The following is a 21,062-nucleotide window of genomic DNA, read 5'->3' on the forward strand; positions in this document are numbered from 1 at the left end:
GAAGGAAAAAGTATGGTACAGACTTCCCCTTAAGGTCTGTAGAGAAGAAAAGTAAACCTGTCCTAGAAAACTGTCCTGTTTAAGTGCATGTACTTCTGTGATGAAAGAGATCAGGTGCTTCCTGGGTGCTGTCCTTATGATTGCTGGTCATTAAGAGCTCCTGTAGAATCTAAAGCCTGTAGCAGTTCATGAGGTAACTGTAAAAATGGCTGTAGATTTGTAAAACGTACCCTAAAGGTGGCTCTGTATTTGTCAAAAGAGGTAAAAGCAAGCAAGTCTAATACAGAAAGTTGTGATGGCTTAATCCTCAAAATTAGTAAGAACAATAAAATATAGCAAATACGCCCAATTCTACACTCAGGACTACATTTCCAATTGATTTTCTCACACCCCCTCCTCCCCTCCACATCCCCTGCTGAGTTAAGAGTGCATTTGCATTCCTCTGTTCCTTTTTCTACCCAACTAGGTAGGTGAGGTGGGTTTGTTAGCTCAGAGTAAGCAACTGAAACAACTCTACTGAATGTCACACTTATTCACAGGTTTTGATCTCCACTGGATGTACCTATATTATACCTAGTGACACAAAGGAAGGATAAGCACTTAGTGCAATCTGGTTTGGACATAGGGGTGATCTGGGAAACTCTGTTTTGGTTTGAGGACCTTACGGCTGCCTAGTGTATTTTTCACTAATGCTACCATTAGCTGCCCCAAACATGTGTCTTAACAAATAATGTGCAGCAGTTTGGTGCCTTGCTCGAAGCTCAGCTCAGTATGAATCAGGCTGCTTCAGTGGGGTCGTTCTTTGTGGTTTATCCTCTGGAGAAGCTTTGGCATCTCCTTCTGGGGTATTTATCTTGTCTTCAGGGGACTTTGGCATCTTTTTAAGATTACTATGCTAGTTAAGGTAACTGAAAGATTTTGAATCTATTCAGATGAAAGAGTTCTAAGATTCCTGTTCTTGAATCTTGGAACTCTAAGATTAAAAAGCTGACTCAAAAAAGGAACCATTTCTTTTTTGCAGTTTTTCTGATCCCACCGTATGATGAGTACACTATGGCTGCAGTGTAGCTAGGAAGGGCAATAGTCATCATCACCTACACATGGGAATTAGTTTTAGAAGACTTCTAACCAGTGAGACTTCTAAATCAAATACTTCCTGGGAGTTTTACTGCCTTGTGTAAAATGTGGTTTTGAAAGAGAGGTCTTAAACTGTCCAGGCTGTGAGTATGAAGTACATGTACTTCACAAGTTGGGTTTTACACACTATTGTGCTTCAGCTCCACTGGAACAGTGCTACACTGCTCGCTTTTTTGAGAACTGTACTGAACAGATTGATTAATGCAGGTGGCTACTTCTGTACTATCTGGCAGGGGAGAAATGTGGCTGTTAGTTTCTATGTTTATAAGCCAGTGCTACACCCAACTTTGAATTTGTCTACTTATGGCCACAAAACAGGGATCCAAGAGGAGCTACCTCTGGAGATGGTGTTCACTTTTCATGTAAATAAAAATCTGACCCAAAGTTCTTCAGGTGGTCAATGTGTTTATTTGCAGGGTTTGCTATGATGTTGGAGATGGCATACTTCAAGTTCTTTGTTCAGAAAAGCAAGGTGTCTTGCAACCTAAAACAATGAAAATAGTTCATTACAAAATAGAACAATTCTTTGCTCTACAAACCTTCAGGTTCTTGTATAGTTATTCTAATCTTATTCTTTTCCCATACTAATACTAAGCAATACCTTAACCTAGGACAGAATGAGGCTTTTCCTGAAAGAGTTAACTTTGGGAATAATTGCCTCAACCACCAAATAACATTTGCTAGGATTTATTAAAATTAACAGTAATAAAATTTGTATCCAACTGTGATAGTCTGACATTGGTAACATTGGTAATGTCAGGTCTTTACTGTGTTTTGCTGTTAACATGTACACTTGTACAAAGTGCAGAATCTTGAAACCTGATTGTAGTAGTGTTCTTTTGATAGTACAGCTTATGTAAAGATCAAACCCATCACATATGTTTTACTTGTGAGGAAAATGGAAGAGCCAGTATGACAATTTTAGGCACTTACTGCTTTACAGTTCAAGACTCTTCCTGCTGGAACGATGTTTTGCACAGCTTAGACACTTTAATTCAAACCTCTCAGCACATTACAATGGGTATTTAACACTATTTTGGGTCTTGAGGCATGCTGAGGTTAAATAATCTGGCTCTATCACTGGCTTTTTTGTATCTATAAAAATGTTATATTCGTAAATAGATAAAATTATCTAGGTATGTATATATATATAAAAAACTACTGAATTTTATACATATCTAAAACCAGAAGTTGCTCTTGCAATATTTATAAAAGGTTACAAGAGCAACTTTAATTCCAGCAGATCTGTTTTCTTTTGCTTTCGATACTTCAAAGACACATTCAAGCACACATTCCATGAACTACTGAGTCTGAAGTACCCATCAAGGGGACACCTCCCTCCACCACATTATGGCTTTGTGCAGCAAAGGGAGCATACCTCGTTCAGTGAATCCTCCCAAGATGAATCGCAATGACTGCCGCTTGCCCGGATGTCTAAGATGATATTAGGGATCCAATTTCCTGGAACAATGAAGCTAGCGATCACTTGACATTGAATGAACAAGGAAAAGGGTAAGTGGGGATGTGAGTTGTTCAGGGATAGGTAATTCTGTCTTCTGTCCTGACAGAATTTCTGTTATTCCTTAAGAAGAGAATCATATAGGGGCTTGCTGGATGGATTATTTGTATTTTTATTAACTATATACTTGAAAAATGCTCGTATGTTTAGCATCTTTGTTCTGAGTTTTTTTGGAAAGACATGCTTTTTCATTTCTGAGCAAAGAAAGAAGCAGCAATTATAGATCTCCTATCCCTTCTCAATCACTGCAGTTGTGCTGCTAGCAGAGGAGCATAATGAAATGTAGAAAAGCTAATTCAAGATCTCTTTTGGTACTGGTGGTAAAAGCCTCTCTCCAGATTGGGTGGTACTAGAAAAAAGTAAAGCTTGAACGTTACCTTTTGCTGGAAACAGTCCCAAAGCTAGTGTTAAGTTTCAGGTATAAAAGTGTCCATGCTTTGGCATGACTGTTATTCTAACTTGGACTAACACCTGCAGTTGGAGCAAACTGGGAAAAGTAGTTTTTGTACAGCAGGAAAAATAAGATTTTTATCCATGTGTTGTTGAGAACTGCAGGCTGACTGTATCAGTAGCTGGACTAGACAGTATGGGTTCATCTAGCACTGCCCAATGGTCACCAAAATGTTGAGGCCTAGGAAAGTGTAAGCCCCACTCATATTCTCCAAGTCTTTTTCATCTCAAGAGGGTTTCCTCAGCCTGTTGTGGTTTGTCATGTTTCATATTTAACACGTGGATTTAACTATTTCAGGCAGGTCTACAATACAGAGATATCCGAACCCTCTTACGGCTCTGGAGAGTGCATCTCAGAAGCTGAGGTTTATCTGTCAGTGTAACTGCATTATCTCATCTCTGCAGGTAATGGAAATAACTTCAGAGCTTTAGATACTGGATTGTACTGTACAAATGAATGCTTTTAAGGAAGAGTCAATCACTATAGTGTTTAATTACATGACTTACTGATACTCTGGTTTAGTTAACTCTATCCGTGATATTCTTTTTCTTACCTTTCTCACTTGTTCTGCTGGTATGATCTAGTGCAGCCTTTCTAAGTTTCTGAACGTATCGTAAAACTCCTGTTAGTGGTACCCGTTGATCATTTTCATATGCCGTGATAAAAACTGAAGGGTAACACTGAGATTAAAAACCAAAACCAGTTCAATACTTGACAACTGATTTTTCTCATAAAGTAACAGTTTTTTCTGTTTATTTTACTATAATACCACAAAAGTAGAAACTATTCTACATATTAAGGTTGTTATATGACAGAATAATCTATTACTTCCTGGCAGTCCTGTAACAGCTAGTTTTGAATTCTATGGATTATTTAGGAGATGGCATTTGATTGATTTTAGGGGTCATTTATGACTCCAAATATTGCCAAGATCATTACTGAAGTAGTTCATATTTGTATTAATGATTCATTTTCACACAAAGCAGCAGCAAAGACAATTCTAAAGTCACTGGGGTTTAAAGCACTCAAAAGGTAAAATAGACCTTTTTTAAAAATTCCAGTTTCCACTTTTTGTTCTATCATAAACTGTTATACTTTATTACAGTACATAGAGAATATAGTTTTACCTGTGGCTTAATATTCTGATATGGACAATAGCTTTTGATATACTTCATACATTTTTCATCTGCTAATGGATTTCCCCATTCCTCCTGTTCTTCAATTGTCAGTGGGAGATGAGTTTTCATCATTGTATTTAGAACATCCACGAAAGGAGCCTTAGAAGTTATTAAAAAAGAAAAATTAGCAAATAGGACAGAGGACCTCACAGACCTAGTTCAAGGGTTTCTCAAATGAGGAAAGGGACCTTTGAATTGGACTGTTTCCAATTCTGACACTGGCAGAATGAACCAAAGATACAGTTTAACATCATAATCCACGCAGGGTCTGCAGCACCTCACCTGTAAAACCATGGCTCTGACGAGTTCTGGAGCAGTGTTGCACAGGGCTCCTGCAAGAACTCCTCCGGCACTGGCAGCTGCTAGTGCTGTGTATTTTGGCTGAGAAAATCCTAGCTCGTGCAGCAGTGTGATGCAAGCCTTAAGGTCATGGAGCCCTTTGAGTTTATTATGCCGACACCCATCTTTGTGCCAGCTAAGGCCTAGCTCTCCTCCACCCCTGAAATTTAAAGCAAGTCAAGTTGAAGTCTCTTTGGAAAACATTACACAGCAAAGTTTCAGTTAATGAAAGGACATCAGCAGCCTCAGAATTGTGAAACCATAGTTTCCCTTCTCAGTTAACTCTACGCTTGTTTTTACCATCCTTTATGGATAAAATACACAACATTCAAGCAAAAAAAATATGTGCATGATGACTGGTGGAAATCTTAACTGCACAGGTGTATTCCTTGCCCTTGTGTCCTGGAATTCACAGGAAAAGCATCACTTTACGAAATGACACCCTCACTGTAGGCAATACAAAATCAGACATTATTATTTTTATACAGGAAGCTATTAAAGTATCTGAAATATTTTGAATACTCATATCACTAACACCAGCATTTATTAAAACCAGTCAAATTGTATTTCTCAGCTCCACACTGAGGCCCCTCAGGATTTGTCTTCTGCACAGCTTAAATTCTGAGAGTGTTAGAAACTGGGGTTTTTTTCTAGTTTGTGAATATTAAATACTACTTGAAATGTTCTATTTTGTAATACAGGATTTTAAAATTTATTTCTATTTCTTTCTACACAACCACAATTTTAGTTCTAAGCCACCTGAAGTTTCCTTATTTGTATTTCAAGTTTAAAATTAACTGAGTAGTCTGTCAAATCTCTTCATCTTTGGATGAAGAATCCATCTTCATCTAGGACTGACTGACATCTTAGGATACTTAGAAGGATGGGAGGAAGAACAGCACAATGCTTGCCACTGACTTTAGCAGATTGAATATATTTGTATACTGAATCTGTTTTGGAACTGGTTTTCCTTCCCCTCTATAAAGCAATTTTTTTTCTCTCTTCTTTAGCTACTGAATTATTATCTCAGTGAAAAGGTGAAGTATGTATTACAGTGGTTATATAAAACTAGTAGGTTTGTACCTAAGCTGGAGACAGAGAATTTAGCCAATAAAAGAAGTAGACGCCAGTTAAATGCTTTAGTAGTTGCTGTAGTAGGCAAATGGCTTTCAGAAGACACAGTCTGAACATTAGTACCCAATACTCTTGGAAAGGGAGGGAGTAGCATGTCACTGCAATTTGAACATTACCAAAATTTTCTTGAGCAAAGGTGCGACAAGAAGTAATGAGATGTCAAAAGATTAAAAGTTACCCACAGCAATCCTGTTGATTTAAGAAACCTACCTGCAGTGTGTGGTCTTGAAAGTACAATTTTTTTCCTGAGGCAAATTTACTTTTTTTGTTAAAACTATTTAAAAAATTCTAAAATGAGATGGAAGTGAAAAGCATGAACAACTGGGTATAGCTACATGAAAAAATGTATTACTGTACCTCTTCAGTTGCATATGAAGAAATACCTGTATATCCCACAGATTCAAATCTTAATTCTATTTTATATTTAACTTACCTAACATGGCAATATGCTAATATCCAGCCCTCCTCAATTAACATCAGCTTGTCTTCTTTAAAGCTCATGTTCAAATCTATGCCATAAGCTCCATATACATGAACTAGAAGTGGTTTCCTGTGTAGCTCTTTAGAATTCATATTATGAAAAACTGTAATTGGCACCAAAGTTTCATCCTGGAAAAGAAGGAGTATTTTACAATAAAGGACATTGCAGAAATCTCAATGACACATAGCAATGAAAACTTCAATTATTTATTTTAAAATGTGTTTTTCTGATTACAGTAATTTTTTTCACTTATAACGTACAAAGCACTCTTGAAAAATAAAGCAAGAGACTGAACCTCTGCTGTGTAGGCTTACGGATGCAGAGTATAAAATTCATTTAAGTGCAACACCTGAGGAGTTTTTAAACTACCAAAGTCCCCAAGTCTTCCATCCCCTGTTAACATCAAGAATAGCTATTATTAACAAAATAGTTTACCACTTACTGCAGCACAAACTCTTTATTAACATCTCCAAATTTTTAAATTCAGGCTGTTAAAACTTTCCTTTCCTGATCTATGCTGTGCAGCTGGTTGTGGGGTGTTCAACAGCTGGCACCCTTTTCATTTATCATGGAGAGTATGACACCACATATCAACCAGCAATTCTAAGTTATACCATACTAAGTTTATTGACTCATCATGTACCATTATCTCCTTTAGCATACCCAGGTTAATGAAAAAGAAATATCACGACTCTTTCTTGTTCTTCCCTGTAGCACTGGAGAAAACACCCACTGTTTAGTAACTATAGCACCAACTGCTCTTTACATTTTTTAATCTCTATTCCCTGCCAAATGCATTTTCTTTAAATGGGTGGGGAGGTAGGGAAGAATAAAAGGAATGAGAAAAGGACTGAAAAATTCTTACCTTGCTTTTAGCTAGTAAACGTGTAGTGTGACAATTCGTAATAATTGGTACCTCTTGCACAGCTTGTTCAATGAGATTATTTTCTTTAAATGAATATGCAAAGCGCTTAGGGGGGTGTACCGGGGAGGTGAGCTGAAAATAGCAAGTGCTGGTGGTATGTTCAGGTTGAGATTCCAATTCAAATTCACAGGCCCACGTAGGCAGCTGAGAAAACATGGCATTTCAAGTGAGACCGACCCTTACACTGCTTCTGTAAATTTTGCCTAGTGTGTCCTTCAGAGAAAAAGATTCTGAATATCTTCTGCTTCTCTGTAGCACAATGAGTATTTTTTTAAGCTCAGTAATGAAAGTCAAAAACTGAAGGACTTTGGCAAACTTTTTCCCTAAGGCCATGGGATAAAGCTGTACAATGACATAAAAAAAAGAAAAATAAATCCAAGTTCAGTTTTAAATGGGCATTAGTGCAGATTTTTTTTATTACAACATTCTTTGAATTTATTCTGCATGGTTTTTATTCTTTAGATCCTATTTCCCCTGATCTTTCAGTTCTAGTTCAACATGTTACACAGCCAAGTCCATGTCAGTTGTTACGCCTTTGCTGTGAGTTAGCTCAGTAATGTTAAGCCACTGAAAACCCCTGCCTCTTAACTTTGCTCCTAGTGCCAGCCATTGTTGAAGAACAAAACCTTTTTCTGGCACGTTCACCTTCAGACACTTACTGTTATTATATTTGAGATTTTTAACTCTGCTAAGAATAAAAGAAATCAAGATTCATTCTTTGAGAGCAGCAGGGACATAGTCAAACCCTCTGCCAGACAACTACTTACTTGGGTTGGGTTGCTAGTGACATCTGAAATGGCAGCAGAAGTCCAAGTTCTACAGAGTAACTGCAGACCCTTTCTGAATAAATAAACTATGACCATATTCAAAAATGAAGGTTTTAGAGAGCATACAGTGCACTTTGTTGAAAACCTTTTTCTGTAACAGTTCTATAGAATGCAGCATTGGTAGCTTGTCGCAATAAACTTGGGAGTAGTTCAGATTGTATTTTTCAGGCAAACAAATCAATCAAGTATTTTGCCTGAATGGTCTCCAGAAATCATGGGTCTGAATTGAGTCATTTTGGTTTTAAGCCACAAGTATTTAGCAACAGCTAGAGAAGGGAAGAAATACTTTGCACAAATTCTACTGAATCATCAGCTCTTCCCACTCATTATAGGACAGTGTCCATACTTGTCTTCGGAAGGTTCTGATGTTTTTTCTGTGGGGGGGCCAGGCTTATTTCCTTGCTTATGTTGATGAATGTAACCAAAAATAGGCCCAGTAAAACTAAGTGCAGTGTTTAGGGAATCAAGTTCTATTTTACATTAGAAATCAGATGTATTGTAAAGAGCTTGACTGTAATAGCTGCTCTCTAACTTTCTAAGGGCTGCAGTAAGCCACCACATGAAAAACAGCCACAGGTAATATACAGTAGGCATAATACTTGGCAGTATTACAGTTTCCAATTTCTAGTCTTGGAATTTATCTTTGCTTTCATCATAATGTTACATTTAAAAAAAAATAGTGTTAAAACATACCTTTATTGACTGAACTGAATGTGAAACAAAAGAAATCACATTTAAGTAAAGATGACCAGCATTCTTCAGGAACATAACACAGTGCTCACTGAACATCTCCATATCTACTAGCTTGGTTTTCTTTTCCAGTGCATAAACTAACTGCCAGTTCTCCTTGCCACTGGCAGCTACCGGTGCCTTCATCAGCTATAAAACCAAGATGTAGTTAAGAGTTATGAATGAGATGTACAGACATCAAAGTGAACTCATGCAACATCTTTATTGCAAAAATGTTCTAGTTTGTATTGGGGGGTTTTCCCTGACTAAAACTGGAGGCTTTGAAACTCCCTTTACTTGGGCAAAATGGAAGAACAATTCAGTAACATTCGGAAAAGTTCAGTTCTCATAGATTAATCTGTAGGAAATTTTAATGCAGTAAGTGCTTTCAGCATGGCCAGAACTGTAGGTGGTTTGGTTATATAGCCAACTTAAAATGACTGTTAATCCTGATGTTGCCAAAGGAGTTACAATCAAACTGGCATGCAGCAGGTAAGACTCCATGTACTTCTATCAGTCTTTCAGTGTAATTCTCTTAAATTATTTCGATAAGCTATGAAGTACAGAATTAAAAGCCAGCTTTACTACTTCTATATGATCTGCAACAGTCACCTGAATGAATCTTACTATCAGTTAAAACTACCTTATATTCTGCAGGTTCTCCATATGTAGTAAGAATATATAATTCGTCATTTCTGTGTTCAATGTGGTAAATGACTCCTTTTGTTCGTACTTGTACAAGAGCAGGTGACTTAAAAGGATGTCTACAGTCAACCAGCCAAACTTCTGAGGTTGTCTTGCTGTTGCTGTTGATAGTGAGAAAACGCCTATCTTTTGTGCAATGTATGTCTACAAAAAACCTGTAAGGAATAATTATGTTTTAGAAAAAAATCTTGGAACTTAATTAGTATTATAAAAATAGATCAGTTGTTTCAGAATCATGGGCTTCCATCTGCAAGGTGAAAAGGCAAAGAGACTGAAGAAACTCCAGACTACTTGGCTCCCAAACCCACTCCTGCTGCATTTATCCTGGGATTCAAAACCCCACAAATATGACAAGAAAGCAGATCAGTTGCTGCCCAACTGAATCCAACTTATTTGCATTACTGAGGTAAGACTGGAAGTTCATTGATGTATTTAGGCTTTAAAATTCAGGCACAACACAGAACTTTTTATTGAGTTTGTAACACCTTTTTTCTAAGTAGTAATGGATAATTACATTCAAATTAATAAAAGATATTGTGGGAACAGCAATAACAAATAAGAGCTATTATAAAGATAAATTGATAAAAAGTCTCAGTGTTACTGCCCTAAATTTGTCTGCAGCAAGTAAGACAAAAAGGACTATTTTTAAAAGAAGTACAGAGGCCTATATGAGACAAGACAGGTTGCACGGTAAAGCTGGAAGCTAAGAACTGGGTTTGGAACTATCTAAGAAACTAGGAAGTATTTACTGATTTGAAATGCTTATAAAATCTAGAAACAGAAAACAGAATGATAACCAGTGGCTGGATGTTAATAGTACACAAATTCAGGCTAAAATTCACAATCAATTCTTTATGAGTCATCCAAATTAACTGGAATGTCCCATCTTGAGACACAGTAGTTTCTTTGCCATTTTGAATCTTTAAGACTGGATGTCTATAAAAGCAAAACTGTCCAACACAAAGATCCAAAGGATTTCATCAAGAAATTGCAGGGTTGAGTACCGTAATCTGCATTAATACAGATCAGATACATGACTGCAATAATGATCCCTCTAGACTTCAAAATAAATTTGACTGGTGAAGGATGCTATATACAGCATTTTCAGTGCCTTTAATTATTTGCAGGTGGAGGAACTCCATTTCTTTTGGTACTATTGTTTTTTCTAATTGCACCCTCTTGACATCCTAAGGAGGACAGGCACAGCAGGGGATCTAAAGTCTGCAAGGAATCAGCCTCCTGCCTCTCTAATACACATGAATTTGGCAAGAGTGCAGTACTGCATTCAGTAGAGATTCCAACAGTTCAGCTCTGCTGACCTTACCTCTGAGAGAGTCAAACTGAAATGCAGGTTACACTTCTCCCCAAGGACTCTGACCTTGATATTACTTTATTTTTATTGGGGTTTTTTTTGTCTTTGTAGCTTTTTTAAAAGAAGTCAAGAAATCAAAAATGATTTGATTGCACCTAAAAGAGCTGGTCAGATGTAGAATGGAACTGCTCAGTGTCCATACAAAAGAATGTCTTGCCATCTCCAATGAACAAGTAACTTCAGTTATGAGCTGCAATAGCACATGAACCTTTAGAGTAAGTTTCTGGTAGATTTACTGTAATGACTGTGACCTTCAGAATTATGGCAACAGTTTCCCTGTGGGGAAGTGTCAGGTCAGTGCAATTTGATTTTCCAAAAGTATGCATCAACTGCCGCTGGAACAAAAGGATCTTATTTACTCCATCTCAACTGCAGATTTTTTTTCCTGGTTTTTAGATGAAAATATAATAGAAATGTCTTTATTATGTAACTTGAATTAAGAATAATCACAAGCATTTATGGAATGTTGTATAAATCGACCACATGCTGCATAGTTGAAAAACTAGTTCTGCACTCAATTTAGCTAGAGCCTTCTTGTCTTCCTAAACCACTGCTTCAAGAAAGGTTATTGAGAGGGTATTCAGTCAACAATAGTTCTGTCTCTGGGAATGCTGTAATGATTTTGCTCATCCATTACCCAGAGCAAGGATTAGCCTGAACTTCTATGGTTTTTTTTTTAAAGATGTAGCAGACATCAATAGCAGAGAAAACAAAATGAAATCCAGTGTCTGATTTACCCTGTATGAAACTGTCACACATTCATTAAAGGACAACCTGACCTGAAACTGACCTTGACATTTATAAACTCAGCTGAACTCATGAGGTAAGAGAGGAAAGTCAAATCTCTGTTGATCACATATCAAGAGGAAAACAGAGCACGCTCTCAGACTACATATGGCAATACTGACAGCAGGACACAAGTTAAAAATGCCTCTTACCATTTGGAATATGATATGAAAGACTATGTTTTCCAAACCAGTTATATTTTACATATAAGGTACTCTAGAATACATAAAGGACTTCTTACATTTTACGTAAATATTACCTTGCATCTTGTTCTGTATAAACTAACTTAGTATGTTTCTGATTAGTGAAAGTGGTCATAAACACATTCTGGCATTTAAGGTTCTTCTGACTTGTGTAATACAGAACATCATTTGCAGCCCATTCTGAAAAAAAAAGACAAATGCATATCAAATTTGGAACAGTATATAAGATTACTGAGAAAAAATGGATCTCCATGAACACTGGACCCAATGTTAAAAAAGGTGGGCTGCAGCTGACATCTAATTGAGGACAGCACTTATATATCCCAGAGGCTGGGGTAAGCCACAAAAAGATTTTTCCATGTTTTCCCTGAATCCCACAGAACAAGAATCTCATTTGGAAAAATAAATAAATAAATACATAAAGGCAGAGGACCATGTTCCAGGGCCCAGGAAGAGGAAGCTGTCAACCTCTTGACCCTGTGGGGGTTCTGGAGGTAACAGGAAAATAGAAGGTGTGGCTGTTTAAAACTGAGCAGAGAAAAAAGAGGTTTACATGGAGTCAGCAAGATAATAAAGGGAGTATGAGCTCTGAACCACTGCATGTGACTGCAGGCAAACCATTTAGAGAAAAGAGATAATGCATGTACCCCATGGGTACTGCTGAAATAAAAATTCTCCAATTTTCTATGCATGTACATGTGTTCATTAACATTAGAAATGTATAAATACAGGCACCTTGCTATTTAGTAATCTGATTGATCCAGCCAAATTATTGCTATCTCTGGTCCTAAAGTCACCAGAAGGATGTTTAATACATATGCTTTAAAAAGTTATTGTATGCTGTCTTATGCATAAATACTGATTTTGAATACAGAACTGGAGGAAGTACCATCCTGAAGTAATGCAAACAGTTTGCTCTCTGAACAGCACTGTGGCTCCAAATTGCACAGGAAGCTGAAAGGTTCACTAAGATGATGAGGGAAATCAAAGTTTTTCTATAGCCTAGCATTTAAAAATCACAGATGTAAATTTTCAAGCACTCTCATTTGTCTGCCTGCTATTGTGTATCATGCAATACGCAATACTGCAAATGCAAATTCTCTTGCTTGACTGAGGGACCTCTGTACTTCATGATACCTCTGTATCTCACACCTGAATAAATTGACAAAATGGGTGTAATCTCTACTACTCTGATAGTAATTTTTTCTACACTTATTACCTGCCATAAGCTGTCACACCTATGTAGGTAACAGGGAGTTGGTTTATGAATATACTGATTCTTCTGGACAAACCCAGATAGATGTTCAAATCAAGTGCAGTGAAAAATGTCACTGGCAAATTTGCAGGCCTAGTTTTTAACAGGCATTATAAATTTCAATTGTGCAAACACTACATTAAATTCTTGTTAGTCTTTATTTTTGTAACTAGGAAGTTTTACCTAAATTTTTAGATTTTTGTTCTGCATTACTTATACTTAATGACATTTAATAATATAATCTAAAATACAAGACGTGGAACATTGTATACACACTATTGCACTCTTTTCTATATTCTTTAACATGGGGGGGTTCCAGCCTTCCCACAGCAGGGGGACTGGAACTAGATAATCTTTAAGGTCCCTTCCAACCAAAAAAATTCTGTGAGTCCATACTATAAAAAAGATTCCCCTTTCAGTTCAGTTTACCTCTGCTTATTTAAAAGCAATGTAAAGCTCTGTCATCAAATTGACTTCACTGGGCTCTGAACTGTGACCCACATCCTAGGGTCCAGTTGAAATTCCACCCAGTACTTAATCGCAGGTATCATGTGCCTACAGCTATCATCAGTGACTGTAGTTGTAAGAGTTTAATAACTAGAATATTCCTTGCAAGGATCTTTATAGTGTGAACAGTTATGTCAGTAGTTTTTAAAGAAGCGTATTGAATGAAATACCTTTCTATGATTCTATGAAATTAAAAACCCCAGATACATGACTGTTCAACATCTATAAATGCTTGCTTTTACAGTGAGGAAAAAACTGTATCATGAAAGCAGTCACTTCCATCTACATCAGGTAACTTAAAACTCTGCATTGTGGAAGAAACTGTAAATAAAAAAATGATACAGCTGTAATGATTAAATGTAAAAATGTTGCTTATTCTTTAAAAATATTGTATTATTATTTGTAGACTGACAAAAATGTTCTGTTGAAAACTGGTGTGATCCACAGGATATTTATAAACAACTTACCAAAACTAAATACACTTGGAATGACTTTTTCCACAACAGGAAAATGACCAAGTTTCATAACAATGCAGGTTGCCTCTTCGGAATTTTCACTTTTTAAGCTGATGGCCATGTATCTCTGATCTGGTGAAATTCTGATACGTTGAATAAAGGCATCAGAAAAGCCAAGATCTTCAGTACTGAATAAAACGTCACAATTTTCTTCATGTACTGCATTTAAAAATAGAGATAGCAAAGAAATCCTGTAATTAAGGCACTGTCAAAATTAACAGTGGTTATTAATGCCTGTATTTAGCAAGTCTGTCAACAGTGTTCACAAGCATATTACTGTAATTTATTAACATCAAATATTTGTCTGGCAAGATATTTACCAATGCACTTTGTAAAAATAATAAAAAAATACAGCTCCAGGGGAAAAAAAAAGTCTTTTAGTTATTATTTAAAAGATTTCAAAAGTGTAGATCTTGGCTCTTAGGAAATGTGTTAAATTTTAAAGTTCAAATACCTAAAGCACAGTTGTTTTTACTAAACTCAATTAGTAAAATCTTTTCCCATTCCCTCAGAAATAAAAAAAGCATCAATGTGCTTTTCATGGTTTCAAAATGTTAACTTAAGGCTCTGAAAAAAAATTACTTCTCTATTCCTTCTCCAGAAACTCACGTTAGTATTAATATATACTATTCACTGTTTTCACCTCACCTTTTTGGATTCATAATTCTGGAGCTATTAATCCATCATGAAAGAATTTCGTAAAAGTAATTTTCTTTAGTTATTTAAGAAACACAGTGATTAACCTTTCATGTAAGAAAGGTATATTAAGTGATGCATACAATATTTTTAACAATTGTGCCATGTTAGGAAGAGAAATCCCTTACCATCATCTGCTTTGGAAAGAAATATGCAGCCATTCTCTTCAAAGTACACATTCTCTCCAACCCTGATCTGTTCAATATAAACCAAACATGTTTCAAGTCCAACATATAGTTTGACTATTTCCTTAGAATCCCGATATTCAACACACTTGTAACTTACACAAATGACAAAATATAGCACATGTATTTGATACTGAAGTAGGAATTGAATGCATCAGAAAGGTTCTTTCAAAGTTAGGGTACTTAAGCTAGCTATACCTACTCTAAATTTAACAAAAGGCTTAAAACACCTGCAATTGCTCTTGTAAATTAAAATGTCTTCTATTCTTTATCAGAAAGTCTGATAATTATCGTATCTTTACTTGCTTTTGCTTATGGAGAAATTAAGATAACTACACTACCATGTTCTAAACACATACTGTTACTATGCACAAATATTAAAACATTCAGAACTCAAAACTACAAAAGATAGTCAGTAAACCAGCATTTTATAGCAAGTATGGCTTCACTGCTTTTTATTTGTACTCAACTACAAGTTTCTATTTTCTGCCACTTACCCTCGGACTTTCCAGATTGAACGCATACTTATCATGCAACTCTTCTAATTTTTCCTTTATTCTCTTTGTCATAGCTTTGTATCTTGCTGAAATGCTGTTCCAGTTTTCCTGCTCTGATTTCAGAAGATTCTTGTATAAACGGTCTGATGTTATGGATGCATTTTGCTTCCTTTTGGAAGGGGTTTTTGTTCCTTCCTGCTAATAAGGAAACAAAACAACGGCTACAAGCCAGCACTCTGTACTCCAATATGAATATACTAAAGCAACAATAGTATTTCCTAAACTACAGACCCAAACCAACTTTGCATTATTGTAATAGTATGTGCCATTAAAAATCACAGTTGGAGTAAGTTTTTTAAGATCTTCCTGCTTTTTTAGTGTTTGAGGCCAGTTTGAATGGGGGCCTTGAGCAACCTAGTCTAGGGGAAGCTGTGACCATGGCAGGGGGGTAAGAACTAGATGATGTTTAAAGTCTCTTGCAAACCACTCTGTCATTGTCAAAAGTGATTTACTTCACATATTTATTGAGGTATTCTCTTCAAAATTCAAGCTACTATCAATGTATGATCTTAGTTGATTATATGTAAATGTTTGTTCTTGTTCAAAAACTAGGTTTTAGTTGATTTTTCATGGAATTCTATTATTTTTCCTTCTTCAGAGCTGTTTTCTCTTAGTCTTTCTGTCACAAAGCACATAATTTTCTTTCCTAGACAACAATGCAACCCACAGCTCTGTCCCTGTACTTAGGAGTCCTGGCAGCTTGTTCAGGTTCTTGCTCCACCTCCCCAGAAGTGTTAGTATAAATGTTCACAAGGTGCAGAATGAAGCAATGAAATTATACGGGTTCTGCAACAATTTTATCAGGAATGAGCTTAAGGATCTGGTTTTCCACAGTCTATGAAGACAACACTGTCTTCTCTTATAAAAATGTTTAAAATGCAGTATGTGTTGTACTATCCTCTCACCAGTCACTGGAAAAATTGCTGTATGTCTACACCACTCCTCAAAACAGAAGCAACCAAACAAAAATCCCACAGTGGCCACAAACTGATATTTAGGAAAGCGTAAGAATGCGACAAGCCCAGATGATATTCCCCAACAGCCTTCAATGATTTTAGCTCAGGAACTTCCTAAGCTGAATGAGGTTTCTGGATATTTAATCTGGAAAGATTTTGAGGATAGCCAAGTATCTCAGTGACAACATTTGAAAACATTTGCTCCAAAACTAACAGGCATAGCTTACTTTTGGGTGAAAAAAAGCACCTTTTTGTCTCATGGAACCAGTGTCATAGTCCAGTACTTGACAGTATGAGCGAACTGCCAAGGCATAAACAGAACCACACATTCTCATACATCAAGGCTTCCTATGTTCTCCTCGAAACATTTGGTTCAATTTCAGACACAGACTTAGGAACTGTTTACATTATGGTTAGAAATAAGAGGTTTACAACAAGATGATCTTTAGGTCACATCTGCAGAAACACTGTCAACTTGAAACAATTTTCTAACAACCATGCATCCATCTGAAAACACGTTTAAGAGGAACCAAAAAACCAATCTTTTTAAACAGCACTTAATGCATTATGCATGTATAAATCGGTTTACAGGCTGTGATACTGCAGTAAACTTTTAGAACATGTTTAGCACACTCTGTATTAGAAACACAAGAACAGAAGGCCTGAAATTATTTCATTCCATTTTCTAACTGTGCACGATACACTGCCCCCCAGGTACACAATATTTCCTTTCAGAAACAAATCCAAGTACCTTTAAAAGTACAATTTATCATGTGTGAATACAATTATGAGAAGTCAATAGCATATTTTAATATTTAATATAGTGCAAACTACAACTTACTGCTCAGCACAGCAAAAGTCAAGGTTTTTTAAGCCAGCTCACAATGGTTTATATCTGGTGTCATCAGTTTGGATACTTTGCTTCTCTTATCTTAGGTTATCTCTCCCTGCAGCTATCTCCTGACACTTTATCTGAATCCTTCTGGAATATGCCCATTTAAAAAAAATTGCTATAGCAGGAAATTCAACCAAAATGCAGCTTTCCATCAAGACAGTGCAGGACAATTGACTAACTGCATAGATCTTTGAACATAACTGAAACCCTAATATTTATCCCCCTGCTCCAAACTCTTTGGGAAAAATGTGTTTCCTCTACGTTTGGAAAATATGAGAGACTTCCTGAACAGATGTGCCAAGGAGGTTGTTGATCTTAAATCCATAATCAGCGTACCTTGCAGGAAAAGCATCTCCATGGCAGGATGCTTCCAGGTGGCAGGGTCCTGTGCGTGCATGTACCTCCTGAACAATCCAGGATGCAACATTGTTTTGGGTTTATTTTACTATAAATACACGCTGTTTGAAGCCAGCTATGCTTAGAGTAGTATCTGACACTGTAGCTCAGCCCTTGGAGAAGATTTCGCAGTCCAACACAGGACGTCCTAACCTTCATTTCTTGATAGCCTGAAATTCCAAACATTGTCAATTGCTGATCATTTGCAATACGTGAAATATACATGAACATAAACTGCAGGTAAAGCTGCCTCTCTTTCAAAGAAGTGAAACTGATTCATTAGGTGTATCAGTTGAGAAGAAACAGTTAAAACTTACACTGTTTCTTAGTAAGTGGTACACACAGTTTACCCTGCATGTTAACCTCCAGTGTTACAGCAAAACGTGGTTCCTGGCACTTTAAGTCCAATGAAACTATCCATGAGAGAAGGGAAGGTGCAAATGGTTACTTTTAAATGTTGAAGAATCAAAGCCAAGTAGTTTTGGGGAGTTTTCCTGGGAAGCTGTCCCCCCTTTATAACTATCATACAACAATAAAATAACTTTATCTCCAGAAGTAACTTGACAGCAAGAGCTGACCTCCCTCACAACTTTGCAGACCCTCCATGTTCACCGCCCGCTGTCCCGTTCCCCGTCCCTCTCCCCACCAGCCCTTCCCACCGCCCCTCACCGCCGCGGCGGGGCCGGGCCGCGCTCCCTCCGCCGGCTCTGGCCACGGTAAGATGGAAGACGACAGGAGCAGCACCCGGCTGGCTTGCGGGACTGCCCGTAGCCAAGAGGGCGGCGGAGGCTTCAGTGAGGCGCGGGGCCGGCCGCACGCCGGCTGGGCTAGTGTGGTCCCTGGCGTGGCTTCCTCGAGTCGCCCCGTTTCAGACTGTTTCGTCCCGTGGGGCGGAGGCCACAAGCGGCCAGCGTTCAGATGCGCTCCTGCCCCTCCGCTGCGCCTGAAGAGCCGGGCATATAGCAGCAGCACGTCTTCCCAGCGCTGCCCTTAACAAAGATGGCCACCCACTTCCTTCCCCGGCATCCCTAGCCCGGCCGCCCTGGCAGCTGCTGGAGTCTCAGCGGCAAGTCCCCGCCGGCCAATGCAGAGCGAAGGGGGGTCTGAGCCCTCCTGCCGCCGCATGGCTGAGCCTGCCGGCTCTCCGAGCAGCCCCGCCGGGGGCCGGTGCGAGGCGAGCGGCTCGGGAGCGGCCAGAGCTCGCTGGCGGCTGCTCGGACAGGTAGGGGGAGCCCGCGGATCCCGGTAGGGGATGGCGGGTGGTGGTGCTTGTGGGACCAGCGGCTGCTGCGTCGCTTTGGGTCAGGGACCGTTCGTGTTCCCTCCCGTTCCTCAGTGCTGGGCGGTCGTGGCTTGGAGCGCTTGAAGAGCCGGGCTCTGCCCCCGGCAGCGGTGGGGAATGTGGTCAGCAGTGGAAGCGTGCGCATAGCTGGGGTGCGGAGAGCTGCCTGCACCTCTGACAGGGGGGATGGCGAGGAGTAGTGAGCTGGGGCTTACAGAAAAGCTTACAGACCGCTTCCTGCAATAATAGCGATAAGAATAAAACGTATAAAGGTATATACACGCACACGGCTTTCTAAAGTGTGGCTTAAACAGAAGTAGCAAGTGGGCACACCTGTGCTGCAGGGCAGCAGTAGCTTGTTGGCCTTACTTTTCTGGGTCTTTAGGAGTGGTGTGAGGTTGGAAAGGATTTCTCTTCAGATGACTGTGTGCATAAAGGCTTAAAAACTATGAGGTGAGTGAGGCACTGGCACAGGGTGTCCAGAGAAGCTGTGGCTGCCCCATCCCTGGTAGTGTTCAAGACCAGGTTGGACACAGGGGCTTGGAGCAACCTGGCCTAGTGGAAGGAGGGGCTGAGGGAGCTGGGTCTCTTTAGCTTGGAGAGGAGGAGACTGAGGGGTGACCCCATCAGTGTTTACAAAATATGTAAAGGGTGGGTGTGAGGATGATGGAGCAAGGCTTTTTTCAGTGATATCCAGTGGTAGGACAAGGGGCAGTGGGTGTAAACTGGAGCATAGGAGGTTCCATGTTAACATCGGGAAGAACTTCTTTACTGTAAGAGTGGCAGAGCACTGGAACAGGTTGCCCAGGGGGGTTGTGGAGTCTCCTACATTGGAGATATTCAAGGCCCACCTGGACAAGTTCCTGTGTGATGTACTCTAGGTTACCCTACTCTTGCAGGGGGGTTGGACTAGATGATCTTTTGAGGTCCCTTCCAACCCTTGGGATTCTGTGATTCTGTGAAGGTGTCCCTGCCTGTGGCGGGGGGTTTTGATATTGGATCTTTAAGGTCCTTTCCAAACCAAATGAGTCTGGGATTCTGTGGAACACCTGAATCAGTTTCATTAGTTGTTACTGCTACTAGGTGTGATGTTTATGGTTCTAGCTTTATGAGTTCAGTTTTGTTTAAGTGAAAGCCTGGAACTGCCCATGGGAGCTCCCCTCATGAAGGCAAGGCAGTAGCAGGGGGGCAAATGGCGGCCGCTCGCCTCAGAGGAGCAATGGCTGCAGCAAGATAACCATGTGGGAGGCATGAGGAGGTTAATGTTGAACTTCTCTTTGTGTGTGCTTTTGGTTCATAAATTCCCTGGTCATATTTGTTGTTTATTATGCTTTAAAGCATGAAATATGAAAGTTTATGTTAGGAGTATCAGGTTTGGTTTTGTAGGTTTCTGTTCTAGCAGACTATAAACTGCCTTTTGCGGCTAGGCTAGGTGTTAACGCCTCTTCAGCATACTGCCTTTGGCATAATCCTCGCTCTTAAAATCATAAGGAACTTTTCATGACAATAGAATGGGTGTGTAGGTATTTGGGGAGAAGGCTTCCATTTCTTCCTCAAAGTACATGTATCTGTGGCCTTTTCCTCTGCAGATTCCCTTGGGTTTTTTCATGTTCTTTAGCTTTTCTGTTGATTTGTATGTGGTATGATGAGCAAAGATCTATTTAATCTTACTGGTGCATCTGAAGTAAAAAATCAGTTCTGCACTCTTTACTGCAATGATGCTTAGATCTATCTATGGATTGGGAAAAGGTATCAACCTTCCTTTATATCCATCTTTAAAGAAGCACCGTCAAAGTGTTTCTTACAGTGCTTTTAAAAATGCTTTTCATACTGCTTATAATAACACCTTATGTGAAATCAGTTCCATGGTGTGTTTATATATCGAATTTGCTTTCATTCAATGCATACACAAATTGATTCGCCATGGTGAGGATGCTTGAATGTGTGCTCTCTGATTTAATTAAGAAAAACAAGCCTTTTTGTCAGGTATCCTGTGAAGCTAGCATAAAGAACTGGAGGTTTGCATAATTAC

At 38.7% G+C, this 21,062-nt stretch overlaps 2 protein-coding genes across 2 annotated transcripts in view; one reads left to right on the top strand and one right to left on the bottom strand.

The window, feature by feature from the left end:
* Nucleotides 1-1,529: 1,529 nt before the first annotated feature.
* On the bottom strand, nt 1,530-18,615 carry PREPL (prolyl endopeptidase like). The gene is made up of 15 exons (XM_034060862.1): nt 18,418-18,615; nt 17,689-17,918; nt 15,442-15,636; nt 14,888-14,954; nt 14,016-14,222; nt 11,843-11,966; nt 9,364-9,580; nt 8,685-8,870; nt 7,105-7,308; nt 6,192-6,367; nt 4,568-4,784; nt 4,235-4,384; nt 3,661-3,787; nt 2,516-2,598; nt 1,530-1,621 (listed from the first exon to the last, which is right to left on the bottom strand). Exons 2-15 carry the CDS (start codon nt 17,905-17,907, stop codon nt 1,544-1,546), a joined length of 2,250 nt encoding a protein of 749 aa, XP_033916753.1. The 5' UTR covers nt 17,908-17,918; nt 18,418-18,615; the 3' UTR covers nt 1,530-1,543.
* Nucleotides 18,616-18,758: 143 nt separating this feature from the next.
* Nucleotides 18,759-21,062, top strand: part of CAMKMT (calmodulin-lysine N-methyltransferase) — a 206,118-nt gene continuing 203,814 nt past the window's right edge. The window contains exon 1 of the mRNA XM_034060861.1: nt 18,759-18,970. Within this exon, the coding sequence (XP_033916752.1) occupies nt 18,833-18,970 (138 nt within the window). The 5' untranslated portion in view covers nt 18,759-18,832. The remainder of the gene's footprint in view (nt 18,971-21,062) is intronic.

Source organism: Melopsittacus undulatus, chromosome 3, assembly GCF_012275295.1.
Source record: "Melopsittacus undulatus isolate bMelUnd1 chromosome 3, bMelUnd1.mat.Z, whole genome shotgun sequence".
NCBI classification, from domain to species: Eukaryota; Metazoa; Chordata; class Aves; order Psittaciformes; family Psittaculidae; genus Melopsittacus; species Melopsittacus undulatus.